The sequence below is a fragment of the Carya illinoinensis genome, chromosome 1 (genome assembly GCF_018687715.1).
Source record: "Carya illinoinensis cultivar Pawnee chromosome 1, C.illinoinensisPawnee_v1, whole genome shotgun sequence".
NCBI classification, from domain to species: domain Eukaryota; kingdom Viridiplantae; phylum Streptophyta; class Magnoliopsida; order Fagales; family Juglandaceae; genus Carya; species Carya illinoinensis.
The window spans coordinates 40416302-40431283 of record NC_056752.1 but is presented as its reverse complement, the minus strand read 5'-3'; the positions used below and the strand labels follow the sequence as shown (position 1 = coordinate 40431283).

The window sequence follows — 14982 nt, the reverse complement described above, 5'->3', positions numbered from 1 at the left end:
CTAAGATGAAAAGTTATCCTAGTAGAACTCCATTGTCTATACTGGAGAGCTTAAACTCGTGTGAAATTTTCTAAATTAACATAGTACCGTCAACAGGTTTTAAATGAGATCTAAGTAATTGGTTATGGGAGCAAACTCAGTCACCCACTACCTATGGTGCCAACCTCATGTTTATCAGTTTTTAAATCGGTTCAATTATCATGACATACTCACAGTTGACGTGTCACTACGAAAAAAAAAAAAAAAAAACTTAATTTACCGACATCTATATTTTCAGCATTTTTGTATGTACCAACAAATATATATTATTGTTGGTACTTAATTTTTACACCGATAAATAAAAATTTTTGTTAGAATTAGCAAAAAAATATAATTGTTCCAACATTTTTAAAACGCTATTAATTTATTAATTTTGCGCCAGCAAATAAAAAATTCTGACGGCATTTACATTCTCGGATTTTTGTACACGACGATAAGTAGATTATATGGTAGCCATCCCACTCTCTTTCTCTCTCCTCCTCCTTATTACTTTCATATCTGGATCCGCTGCGCCATTGACGACCACGTGCCGACCTGCAAGCCTACCCATCCTTAAACGATTACGTGCCGCCATAGGTACATGTGGAACCTAACGTGCCATCCTTTCTAATGGCCTTTAAAGTTTGATCTTCATATTCTTTCTCCTATTTTGGCACAATATTCAGGTTCTTAAAGGATCCAAGCTAGACTGACCACTATATCGACCAAACAAGTTAATATTTATGCTATTAATTTAGCTTTTCCCTGAATTGTTACTTGGGTATATAATTAAGAAATTAATGCATATTTAAGCACCTAGCTAGCAAGCTGCTAGATGTTCTAAGAGAGTCCCTGCCCCCAGACTTCTCAGTGAGCCAGGTTATACTAGATTCATGGTCAATGGCACATGCGATCCATATAATCAACAAATGTCTCATTGGTTGTTCTTTGAAATATCACATGGGCCGTTTGAGATTGTAGTGGAAGGTCTAAAAAGTACAGTAAAACGGTTTAAAATACTTAAATAACAAAATTTATATGCTTAATAGTTTTACATTAAGGTATTTTTAAACAAAAAGAAAAAATCACGTTTCAACAAAAGTGAGGCTTTTGTTAGAAGCACTTAAAAAAAAATAGTCTCTAGTTTACTGTGCTATATACATTACAAAATTACCCTAATCATTTTAACACAATGACAACTTTGTCCATCTTAGAAATCTCTGACTTCTGATATCCTCCTATCAAATTTCTGCTGAGTACTCCTCCTCCATTTAGACTAGTCTTCAGCAATGCGATCTCGTCCTTCCTTTCAGAAGTCTCCATATTTATTGGGTTAGCTACCTACTCAAAAATTAGATTCTTTCATCATAAAAAAAATGTGAAGAAATGTATGAACAAATTTCTGTTAATGCCCATTCCTATTGATTCTCACTTATTTTTCATCCTAATGAAACTCCACCTCTCATCATACTCTATTTAGACAAAACGGCCCATGACTGAGTTTGGTGGAGTGTGTAAAAAAAAAATAAAAAACCCTTATTTTCCACTTAGTGGTATTGCAAATGGTGTGGAGTGTGCATGCATTCGATGGTATTGCCATTTGTGCAGAGTGAGTTATAATCATCCATTTACAGTGGATTGGAATCTAGGTATATTGTGATTGATATTATTTATCATTTATTTGTTATTTTTGTTTGGTGTTGATTTTCATTTGGGATATTGAGTTTGTGCTTGAGTTATTGGACGGCTGGGAAATATTCAGGCAATAGCAAAGGGTTATGGAATGTTAGAATTTGGAATCTCGTCTGTTTTGAGTGTTATGCATTGGATGGGATTAAAAAAAAAAGAGGCAAGGTTTCTAAAAATTGGTTGGAGGAAAATGCATGTCCAGGAGAAAACCCTTTTGAGTATTATGATTACCGATTTGGCTTAGTTCATGATAATGAGGCATATAGGAGTGGTAGAATCGATGGAGGTCATGATAGACAAGCCTCCATAGCCATAAGTGATTTGTTGTATGAGATGGGTGATGGTGAAGGGGTTCACATTGGTTCAACGAAGCATGAGTATTATGGTTTGGACGTTGCAAGATATAAAACCAACTCTGGTTCCTTTAGAGGTAGATATCAATATATGAATTCGGGATATAGGATGGAAGAAGAAGAAGAACAGGAGAGATAGGTACGCCCTGTAGAGCTCGATGTTTCTTTCAAATCTAACTCACAGGTGGCCAAAGCAATTGTGGCACCGTCTAGCTCAGGAGTTGTTTCTGATGCAGATTTGATCCCTAGAAATGAAAAAACAATGAAAGTCGCTGATGGAGATCATTCAAATTCCCGACTAAGTAAATATGGCAATGTGGGTACTGCCAATATGGATAGCTCCACAGGTATTGCTAAATTGCTAATAAGGCTTCCACCTCTAGAAAGGACTAGAAATAGTTTGAAAAGAGAGTAATGACTTCTGTTTTTGGGAGTGTTCATGATGATACTCCTTAAGTGTGGAAGCAGTGCAGTCCACTGCATTAATTTCAGTTTTAGGATTCTCAGAAGTCTGGAAAGTAGCAAACCACTCTCCTTTTGGGTTGTTCTTTTATTACTTTCATTTTTTTAGTTCAGACCAGAACGAGACAAATATAGCTTGTGCTCTCAGTTTTTAGGTTCTAATTATTTTGTTCATAAAAGGGTCGACCATTTTATTCATTTGCCATATCGAACTACAGAGTCCCCCCAGAATATCAGCCTGTGTGATGAAAATAGGGCTAAAATAGGAATAACGAAGATGGCTGCGGGTTAACAATTATAGACTCTAATTTTGAGAATTTAAGACGCTTGATTGCACTTTTATTGATTTTTTTTTTTTTTTTTTTTTACAGAAATTGGGATTGGGGATTATAGAGTCCAACAACTATTGCTTTTATTGAAGTCTTACTGGGCTGATTTATCATTATCACCATTGTTGTAGATCTGGATAATGCCCATCATTTATGTACTAATGCTTTTATTGAATGGGCGCCTATAAATACTTTTCACATGGGTGCCATCCTTAAGCCTTTATTCATTTATGTTCTACACCTAATTGATTTTTGCATATTCGGCAACTTTACTTTGCAATAGGGACTTCTACAGCTCTGCTGCTTTGATTTTCTTGGCATAATTCTATTTCACATGGAAGGTGTCAAGATTGCTAACCATGTCTAAGAGAAATCGAAACTATGTTGTTGCGGCTACACAAATGTAAGATAGTTAGACAGTGAGATTAATTTAGATAGATAAAATGCTAGAAGATTATGTAGACATATGTGTTAGTGAGATTTATGCGAGTAACCGTCCAGGACCAATTTTAGTAAGATAGGGTGGAAAAATGTGGTTAATAAGTTTAACGAGAAAATTGGTAAAGAATTTTGCTATAAACAACTAAAGTATAAGTGGGATAGTTTAAAAAATGATTGAAACATTTGGATGAAATTGGTAGGAAAGGAAACTGGATTTGGATGGGATCTGATGAAGAAGACAATTGACGCTACGGATGAGTAGTGAGCAAAAAAGTTACAAGTACTATGTTTTTACCCATTTATTTTCTTCTATATAATCAATTAGTATTTATCATTACTGATTACATTGTATCGATATATAGGAAATTCTAGAAGCAGCTAAGTTTCAAAATGCAGATTTGGCTCAAATTTTTAAGTTGAATATAATGTTTAGAGGTATAACTACCACTGGTGAGGGAGATTGGGCCCCATCCTTTGGATTGAGTTTTGAGGATGCAATAAAATTTGATTAGAATGACGATGTATTATTAGATGTAGAGGAGATTTATGACTCGGATGATGAAGCTAATGATATTAAGGCTGATTTAAACACTAAGACAAAAGAAAATAAACGGATTAGTCCTGCAATCCAAGATAGGAAAAAGAAAAAATGAATTCAAATATTTGATCAACATTTCACACATCTTTGTGATGTACTTGAAAAGCGGATTACAACATCATCCTCCAATAAACTTGGCCATAGAATTGATGAGGTTATGGCTGTTGTACAGGAGTTAACTAACATAGAAAAGGGCTATGAGTTTTTTAGGAAAGCAAGTGAGGTATTCCTTATGAAATCACATAGAAAAATGTTTATTGCCTTAAAGGACCAAACATTTCATATTAATTTTATTATTAGAATGAAAAATAAATAAATCAATAATGACTATCATGATCTTATTTTGAGGGTTCATTATGATTTTGTTTTCCAAATACTTTGTAATGAACTATTTTAGAGGTTGTTGAGACTTACTTTTTTTAATTATATTTTTTGGGTGAATTTTTACAACATTTTTTTTTATTGATGCTTGTTCTTAACCATCGTGTCTTTATTATTTATTTTTTTCATATTTTTTTCCTTTTTATAGTCATGGAGAATAATAGTTACAATACTAAAGATTGATTATACAAGCAATATTGATAATGGTGAAGAAGAAGAAAAATAGAATGATATTGACTTTATGATAGTATTTTAATTAATGATGGCTTCTAAATATTACACAACGTATATTTTAAAGGAACCTTGTAGGACCTCTCCGCACATAGGTCACAATTTGTTATGGAAATTCTAAATGGTCATCATGATAGATGTCATCAACAATTTAGGATAAAAAAATATGTATTTCATACTTTATGCAAAGGGTTGAATGGAAAATATAACTTAACTGGTACTCGAAACATAACTATCAAAGAAATTGTAGGAATTTTCTTGATTACATTAGGTCATGGGTTTGGAAATAGAATGGCACAAAAAAGATTTCAACATTCAGAAGGGACTATTAGTAGGCATTTTAATAGTGTATTAATAATTATTTCACGAATGGCGGCCAACATTATCAACTCCACTGATAAGGAATTTAAGGATGTTAAAGAAAAATCCATGAAGATGAGCGATATTGGCCTTACTTTAAATATTGTATTAGAGCTATTGATGGAACACACCTGCCAGTTACTATTTCTCCAACAAAACAAAATCTATTCATTGGTAGAAAAGGCATATATACTCAAAATATCATGATCGTTTGTGATTTTTATATGCATTTCACTTTTGTTTGGGCTGGATAGGAAGGTACCACATATGATACACTTATTTTTATGGAAGTTATTGCGCTTTCTACATCCATCTAGAGGTTTAAATTTAATAAGAATGACATTAATGAACTTTAATAAGACTCATAATTTTATGTGTATTTAAAAGTGTTTTAGATATACGGATTTCAAACAATAAATATTTTTTTAATAGTAAGGCTTATTATGTTAAACATAAAGGTATAAGACTCAAGCTAAAAATAATATTTTCTATCATAATTCCAAATATGGAATATATTAGGGTGCTCCTTAAATCACTCCTTCAAAGATACCATGATCAACTAGCTCATACCTATCTATATATCTAGGAAGAGAAATCCTATTTGTAATCTCCAAGTAGAGATTGTATATGCATACACTTTATTAAAAAAGAATAAATATTATTTTAGAATAAATATTTTAATAATTTTAAAAAAATTTAAAAATAAAATTACTTATATTTAAATTACAATCCCTAAAATAAAAACTGTACTTAGCATTTCTAGTAAAATGCTAGGATGTTGCTCCCTAAATTTGCCCCTATGTTTACCTCCCGACGTGGCCTTTCCACGTGTTAAATTAGTTCCCATTTTCTCTCTCAACCGGCCATGAACTTGAGCAACCACTTCTTCACCCAATCTTCTTCAGCTTTCAGGTACTTGCTATTTCCTTTGCTTTTCTTCTGCACCATTTTTCTCCATTTCTTATTTCGTTTCTTTATTTGTTGTTTGAAACTACCCATTAAAATTTCTTGTTTTCTCGAGCTTTAACGTTTTTGGGCTTCTTGTCTTACTTACCTTCTGGATAATCTTTTCGCAGCTAGAAAATATTGTATCTGTTTCATGGTGCTAATGCTCCCAGTTTCTTAAACAATGTCTATTTCAAAAGTGAATGCATTCATAGTTCTTTTTTTTTTTTTTTTTTTTTTTCAGAAATGGAGCTCGGTTTCTGCCGAAAATGGAGTTGGAGGTGCAGGATGAAGTTTTAGGGTTTCAGAAACAGGTTCAAATGGGGACGAAATCAATGGTCCCGGACGTGTTTCGACCCCTCTCTTTTTTCTTTTTGATAATGACTGACCTGGCCGTCAAGGCCACGTCGGGGGGCAAATATTGCACGGGGCTACCTAGCATTAACGTCCATCTATCTATCTATCTATCTATATACGACAATTTAGTATTAGAGACTGGTTGGTGGATGCTTAATTTCTAGGCCTTAGCCTTTATTCTTTTTACTGTCATTCAAACCGTACTCTTAACTCAATTTAATCCCAGGGTGCTAGAACAGGAACAGAAACCTTAAAGACAGTGACAATTGACCACCAAATTAAGGAATCCGAAAAAGTCCCACGAATAAGGAACTGGCTACCTAGCTATTACCACCTCTCAATTTCTATCTATTTGTCTTCATGTGAAATCACGAAGATAACCGGATCATACATTAATGAATGTGATCGTCAACATACCCAATATACATTTGAATGAGTTTTCATTTGACTTGTAGTGGTGTTTGGCCACCAAAATATTGTGGTCCCCATGACACAAAGTAGTAGGTTAAAAATTAATATAAAATAATTAGAAAACCCTAGAAATTGGGAATCATTTTTAACCTCCTTGTCAACATAATCCACACCATCAAGATATTTCCCGTTTAGTTATACAGATAAGATAAAATGAGATGAAATATTTTAAATAATAATAAATAAAATATTTTTATAATATAATTTTTAAATATTAATTTTATATTAAAATTTAAAAAAATTAAATTATTTATTATATTTTATATAAAAATTTTAAAAAAATATAATGATAAATTAATATGAGATGAGATGAGATTTTTAATTTTAATTAACCAAACAAGGCGTTACAAACATTAACATGTATCCTAGCTAGGCATGATGAAGGATTTCATACCAGCATGTTTAGTGTCGGCAGTAGGCCAGCTTGAGCTAATTAATTTGCAGGTATCCTTGATCAGTAGTAGCTTTTATTAATTATTACGTGCTATATTAATATTGATAAACTGCTCTACCAACAAATCATTACTCATGCAAACATTACTCCATGGAGTTGAATAATTAACGTTATATATATATATATATATACACAAACATAGTGTCAGCAAATTCCAATATTAATTATCATCTATGTTTCTCAGACCAAATGCCGACAAATTAATGTAAGATATTTATAACTTCGTCTTTTGCGCTCCGTCCTATAATTGTCGACAATGCTTCTTTGTGGCAATGATCAATTCTTTAGATCAACTCGAGATAACTAAGGTCCCGTTTGATTATATAGATAAGATGAGATGAAATATTTTAAATAATAATAAATAAAATATTATTATAATTTAATTTTTTAATATTAATTTTATATTAAGATTTGAAAATATTAAATTATTTATTATATTTTATATAAAAATTTGAAAAAATTATAATAATAAGTTGAGATGAGATTTTTGATTTTGTGTAACCAATCTCGACCTAAGTCATCTTGATATATTCCCATTCGGCAAACAAATTAAAACGTACTAATAATCTATTCTCAAGGGTTGTGGGGGTTCTGATAGATTAATTGAACCCGAAACAACAAGAATCGATGATCAATAGTATTTTCAAAAGATAAGGTAAAGAAAAAGATATATATCGAACTAAAATCTCTTGTTGCCACTCTCAATTCCCTCGTACAAACAAACTAAAGCAAGTTGCTTGCAATTGCTTCGTATGGATCTTCAGAACTTGAGCTCATCATGTGAAGTTCAGAAACGAAGCCCAGATGCGCAAATATTGTATGTATAATGAAAGCACTCAAGCAGCATATATATGAAAAATGATCATCCATGGTCTTTTTAATCATATATAAGCAAATAAAGGTAATTAGAAGACACAGAAATCACGACATTGTCTATTAATCTTTTAAAAAAGCATAAAAATTAAATAAAATTTAAAAAAAAAAAAAAAAAAAGCCTTTGATCAGTTTCGATGACATTGACTTTCTTGGTCGACTCAGATCATGATCATCAGCTACGTACAACCTGTTTTCTTATTTTTTGTGCTTAATTCTACTTTAAAATGCAGGTTCATGCATAGTCATTCTAGATCTTTCAGTATGTTCCTACCATTTTCTTGATTGGCTCTATCTACTTCTTGCTCCCTATATCTATGCAAATACCTTCTTACTGGCCCCGCGTAGTCATCAAAACCTAGCGTTTCCAGCGCCCAGCAGACGTCGTCACCGTTCACGGTCTTGCGCCTTTCCTTCCTGCACTTCTCGGATGCCTCGCTGGTGACAAAGCTAATGAATTCCGACACACATTCTTGCATTGTCTCCTTGGCCTCCTTGGAGATTTTTGCGTTGGGTGGCAGAATTTGCTTCATGATCCGTCCAACGTTGGCTATCGGCAGCAATTGCTCTTGCTCCTTGATCATGTAATTATCTTCATTTGAAGAACGAGCACCAATATTATCGTCCATTCCAGCAAACTGCTTGTTCCTGACCAACGAGCATACAGTACTACTACTGGTCCTTTTGGATCACAAGCCCTCTTTATATAGTTATAGACAGTGCCGGAGCTACATGTCGGTCTACCTCCCTTTGAAAGAAATTTTTAATATTTCTAGCTCGCCACCATAATTTTAAAGCTGACCAGGTCAAAAGTTCGATATCTAATGTGGCTGTGCCGAACTGGTCAGCATCAACGGTGGGGCCTCTTCTAAGGAAAAACCTTCAGGGGATGTTATTTTTCACACCGACCAATAAGCAAATGTCACGTAGACATTTCAAAAAGAGAGAAATTGCAACCGCATACACCCATCTTTCCCTCTCATTCACTCTCTCCCTTTCTCTCTCCCTTCCCCATCTACGTTCGACGCCGACGGAAGGAAACCCAAAAAAATTGTTTTCTGGTTGAAAGTATAAGAGTAATCGGTCTAGTTTGACCTAATTTTAGATAAAATTTAAGATCAAATCGATAGGTATCGATTTTATATTTTTTAAAATCGATTACGTACCAATTTTTTTCTTAAACCGATATTTCAATTTTAATAAAATATAAATTTGTCATAAAAATTTTGTTAAAAAAATTGATTAAAAAAATTCTATTTTATTAAAAATCTATTACCATTTACAAAAATCTGTTTTACAAAAAAGATCTGCTATATAAAAAAATTCTGTTATAAAAAATCTATTTTATAAAAAAAGATCTGCTGTGTAAAAAAATTCTGATATAAAAAATCTACTTTATAAAAAAAATCTATTATATAAACAAAATTATGCTATATAAAAAACTGCTATAAAACAAAAATTAAAATAAGCAATCTAGTGTAAAAAAAAATCTGCTACAATCCTATATTAGACGATTAGTATTAGTGTATATATATTAGTATTAGTTATAGCTATATAATATATTAGACAATATAATAGTATTAATATTAGACTATTAGTATAGTTATATATTAGTATTAATTTTGATCATTTAGTATAATTATATTAGTATGAATATAACTATAGTCTATATTAGAATAATAGTATTAGTACATATGTGATTATTTTTTATGTGATAAAAAATTATATATAATATAAAACATATTATATATAATATTAATATATAAATAGTACCGGTCCAGTCCGGTCCAAAACTAATTGGAACTGAAATCGGATCGATTATGACTGGTTTTTCATTTATGGAAACCGGTTCTAGACCGAATCGGTTCAAAACTGGCACAATTGGTCCGGTTTGGTTCGGTCCATGCCAATTTTCCAGTTTGTCAGATTTTTTTTACACTCCTAATTGAAAGGTAAAAAACTTTTTCTTGTTTGGTGAAGTTCCAGATATTGTAGAAACCATATTTATTTATTTGCCTTTCCTTATTGGGTTGCATTTGTCGATGGTTCCCTCTCCTTCTTCAAGGAGACCTCTATCTCTAATAATAAAAAAAAAAAAAATGATATTAACAGTCGTGATTGTGCAAACAGCGTGCAGTCACTTTGAAAAAAATGAATTAATATGGGACCCACATAAAAAAAAAAACTAACTTTTTAATCGTAAACCCTACTTTTTTTCAAAGCGATTGCGTGACGTTTGCAATTCTACGACTGTATGTAATATTGCTCTAAAAAAAATTATCTTGTTGGTTTGCTGGTTTTAGTTTTCTCAGATTGATGGCAGAACACAATGTTGTTGTTGAGAGCTTAATTTTATCGTTAAGATTGATTGTATTATATATGTGCATATGGATTGAATGAATTCTTTTATCTTTATTAATATACCTAGTTATTGTGGTTTTGTGAACATGCAACCTATAAATTGATATAGCTGAATTCTTGTCCAGCAACAAATCTCTCTCTCTCTCTAATATGGCAAACAGGTGATTGGAGATAGATAGTAATCTTTTGTGTATTAACTCTGTATATTTCATATAAATTGAAATTGAGCTTTCCAAATAAGGTTCTGATTATTTTCAAATTCCTTCCATTATCATCGAGTGCAGATGGGGGAGAGAGAGGAAGAGAAAGGAGAGGGTGAGATTGATAGGACTTTGGCATGAGTGCAGATAGGGGAGGGAGAGAAAGAAGGAGAGGGAGAGATTGGGTGTATGCAGCTACAACTTTTCTCTCTTTGGAATGCCTTCATGGCATTTGCTTACTGGTCGGTGTGAAAAGTAGTATTTTTACACCCATCCGGCCTCAAGCGCGACTCCTCATCTAAATCCATTGGAGAACAAGATTTCAAAAAGATTCCATGATTCGGTAAACGAGAATAATGACACGTATAATTTCTAAACATGTATACGTTATGTGTATATTTTTTATAAGAGAAAAATGAGTTATACTGTATACAGTTACTTTTATATATTATTTATACATTTAACTGATATGATTGATTAAAATAATTATTTTATATTAAAAAAATAATGTAATAAATTATATTAATATAATACATAAAAAATATATAAAAATAATTGTTTATAGTCTATGCCTAGTATGTAGAATGATTCGTATGCAGGATACACTACAACAGTTAATGGATGCTGATAGGGTTTTGCAAAGCTCTACCTTTAAAGAACCCGCTAGGCCTAAAGCTCAAAGGATCATCATGTATGGATTATGACCAAGCGCGTGCAGGCTGAGCATGTATATCTAGAATGTTGAATAATATTATTGGTCATTGGTCAACAAGCTTTAAAGGTGCGACTTTTGTGAATGCATCATGTCGTGGCATGGATCCAACCATGGCCTAGACCTTTCAAAAAGGTTTAAAAAATAAGAAGGATTTAATTAAATACATAGTTTTAGTTGAGATTACATCATTGTATACGACAGCAATGTACTAATTCTTTTTATATATTAATTATTAAAGTCAGTGGGGTCTCAATATTATTAACTTCCAAGGCCGTACAGTTAGTGCTACACAAAGCCATGGCTAAAGTACCATCAATAGCTCAAAGATTGCCGGCACTTTCCACTTCATTCGCATGTTGAAAAGTCGGAGCATAATGGCAGATCCACTTTGATCATCTGTTTAATTAATTTCTTATATATTTCTAGATTTCCTTTCCGTCTTTTAATTAATTGCGTTTCATACTTCCTATAGATGAATCAAAGAATATCTATTGAAGGAAAATATTTTAGTTATAAATAAATTATACACAAATAAATTTATAAACTGATGTAACTTAATATGATACATTAGATTGTAAAATTATTTTTATTACAAATCAGATCTAATGGATTTTATGAAACCATATCAGTTTGTGAGTTTATTTTATATAATCTCTTTGTATCTATAGCAGGTCTCTATATTAAAAGTACATATTCGTCCCTCGCGGCCCCGCGGGGCTAGACCCGGTCCACTTCGTCAAGACCAAAAGTCTAAGTATTAAGGCTCCGTTTGGTTACACAGATGAAATAAGATGAGATGTTTTAAATAATAATTAATAAAATATTGTTATAATATAATTTTTAATATGAATTTTGTATTGAAATTTGAAAAAGTTAAATTGTTTATTATATTTTTTATGTAAATTTGAAAAAGTTGTAATGATGATATGAGATTTTTAGTTTTGGTTAATCAATCCAGGCCTTAGGATCCAGCAAATGCTTGCTCACAATGAAAAAAAAAATTAAAAATAACTGTAAATAAAGTAAACAAAAAATAACTGTAATGTAGAAAAATAACCACAGATAAAAGGCTTGTTTGGATAGTGAGATGAAATAAGATAGTTGAAAGTTGAATAAAATATTTTTAAAATATTATTTTTTAGTATTATTATTATTTTAGAATTTAAGAATGTTGAATTGAGATTTGAAAAAATTGAAATATTATTTATTATATTTTGTGTAGAAATTTAAAAAATTTATAATGAAGAGATGAGATGAGTTGAGATGATTTTGATATCCAAACTTTTTTTTTTTACTTTTTTAACAAAATCCAAATTATCTCATCTCATCTCATTTCAACTCATCATTATAACTTTTTCAAATTCTCATATAAAATATAATAAACAATTCAACTTTTTCAAATCTCAAAATAAAATTAATATTAAAAAATTATATTATAAGAATATTTTATTCATTACTATTTAAAATAGCTCATCTCATCTCATATGAACTATGTAATCAAATGGGACAATCATGTTATTAAAAAATAATATTTTAGATTAGTGTTATCTTTTTCGTTATCAAACTTTAGCAATATTCAAAGTTTTTTTTTTTTTTTGTCCTTTGGGATCTTTTATAATATTCCAAGTTGAGATTGAATGCTAACCTTTGTCCAAGGGAGTATTCGAATGATTCCAAGTTTGATAAGTTTTTCTTATTTTGTGGCTTTGGACGGTGGATAAGTATTCGTCTTTGGATGGTGGATAAGTATTCTTATCGTCTTTCACTTACGTAGATATATATATATATATATATATTATGAGTTGTGTTATTTGTAAGTTTTGTTTATCAGCGCACCACCTATAATTAAAAAGTTAGCATCAATATTTTTTAATCATTGCAAGACCTATTTCAGTATGGGAAATGACGTACATATCCACCGACGATTTGGCTTGAGAAAGTACTGATCGCACTTTTTCCACAAACAAAAAACAAAAAGAGCTTGTTCGACTCAAGAAAAGATTCTACTAATTCCACACCTATCCTTGTCTGTGTCTCAGCCAAAAGGGGAAAGGAAAGAAGTCTAGCTTATACTCCCACACGTACACTTCAATCCAACTCCCTTTATTTTTTATTTTTTTATTTTTAAATAATAAATCCAACTCATTGACAGGTTTTCAAGAAGCTAACTCCAGAGTGATTCTGCCCCACTAAAAAATCTATAGAGCACTTTAATTTTGATTCAAGTTTTTTATTTAAAAAAAAAAATTGATTCCAGTAGATGAGTGAAAGTTTTGTGGCAGAAATAAAATAAATAATCCTTTCACACACTATATATTTTCTTTTGTTCAGTATTAAATATAATATTTAAGATGAAAAAAAGAAATATATAACATGACCATGTTAATTAATAATTAAAAGTTTAGGAATGATACAAATTTATTATTACTTCTTTTGAATTAAAAGATTAATTAAGTGGTAACTTTAATAATTTTTCATATTGTTAAATAATTAGTAATTTAAGAGTTTTAATTATAAAATTTTTCTAAAAGATCAGCCTAGAAATCAAACGTTAATCATAAAATTAATATGCGTAGAACGAAGTATGTACAAGTGCTCTTTTGAAAATCCAACGTATTGTAAATAATTAGTTAACAAGGCCTTTCCTCTCTCTGCCATCCCCGTTATTTTCTCTCTACCGAAGGATCCAAGCATCACAGCCTTTCTGCCAAGAGGGGGTGGAGTTTCGCGCGGTTCCTCCATTCCTCCTTCAGTTTGGCATATGTTCAAACTCTCCATAGGTTTTTTTTTACTTTAGTTTTTGTTTTAGTTTTCCATCCATAGTACCAAGATGTGCCAATCTGCTACCTACCGGCCTCTTACGGGAATAGTCATATCCAAAAATAAAGTAACTTTTTAAATATTAGAAATAAAAATAGTTTATATTGGATTAATCAATTTCAAATTCTTTTAACTTTTAATTACAATAAATGTAAAATTATAATCAAATTTGATAATTACTGTACAATAAATAAATTATTATTTATTATTTTTCTATAACTCTCCCTCTCTCCTTTGAATATTTTCAGAACGTTTGGTAGAATAAAATATGGTTTGATTAGAAAATTGAGTACATATAATTGAAAAATATAATTTTTTAACTTATAACTTAATTAGAATATGATTACTAATTAACATATAATAGGTAATATGATAAAATTAAATAAATTAATAATTAAAAAATTAAATATTTTTTTAATTATTAATTACTCATTACTATATAATGAATAAATTGATAATTTAATATAGAGATTTGATCTGAATAGTTAAAATTAAATTTATTTTATATTATTTTATTGTTATATAATAATAAAAATAACTATTCTAATATGAAAATTAATATAAATAAAATAATCAAAATTTAAATTTATTTTACATTCAATTCTTTACACATGTATAATCAAATAATATGTCTTTATATTCAACTTTCGAATTCCATATCGGTCAAGTAATTATTAGCATTAATGGTTAATAGGAGTCCAATCCTCTGATCCGGATATTGAGATCGGCCCACTACGATTAATTAGGACAAAAGCTTGAAAACCTTCATAATTATAATCCGCTTCAGTTGTGGATTAAGAAAAATGATTATGCCTTTTCTTGTCGGCCGGCCCTGATCAGCAACCGATCCCTCATGTTTCTGATACTTTTAGGAAATTAAGCATCTTGAAGTGGGTGATAATTACCAAAAGTTTTATTGGCAAT

General features: G+C 30.9%; 1 protein-coding gene across 1 annotated transcript; it reads right to left on the bottom strand.

The window, feature by feature from the left end:
• Positions 1-8121: 8121 nt before the first annotated feature.
• Positions 8122-8702, bottom strand: LOC122302753 (nuclear transcription factor Y subunit B-5-like). The gene has a single exon (XM_043114171.1). It carries the CDS (start codon positions 8589-8591, stop codon positions 8208-8210), a length of 384 nt encoding a protein of 127 aa, XP_042970105.1. The 5' UTR covers positions 8592-8702; the 3' UTR covers positions 8122-8207.
• Between the last annotated feature and the right edge of the window lie 6280 nt (positions 8703-14982).

Coding starts and splice junctions, on each gene's coding strand:
- LOC122302753 (XM_043114171.1), bottom strand. CDS start 8,591: ATGGACGATAATATTGGTGCTCGTTCTTCAAATGAAGATAATTACATG.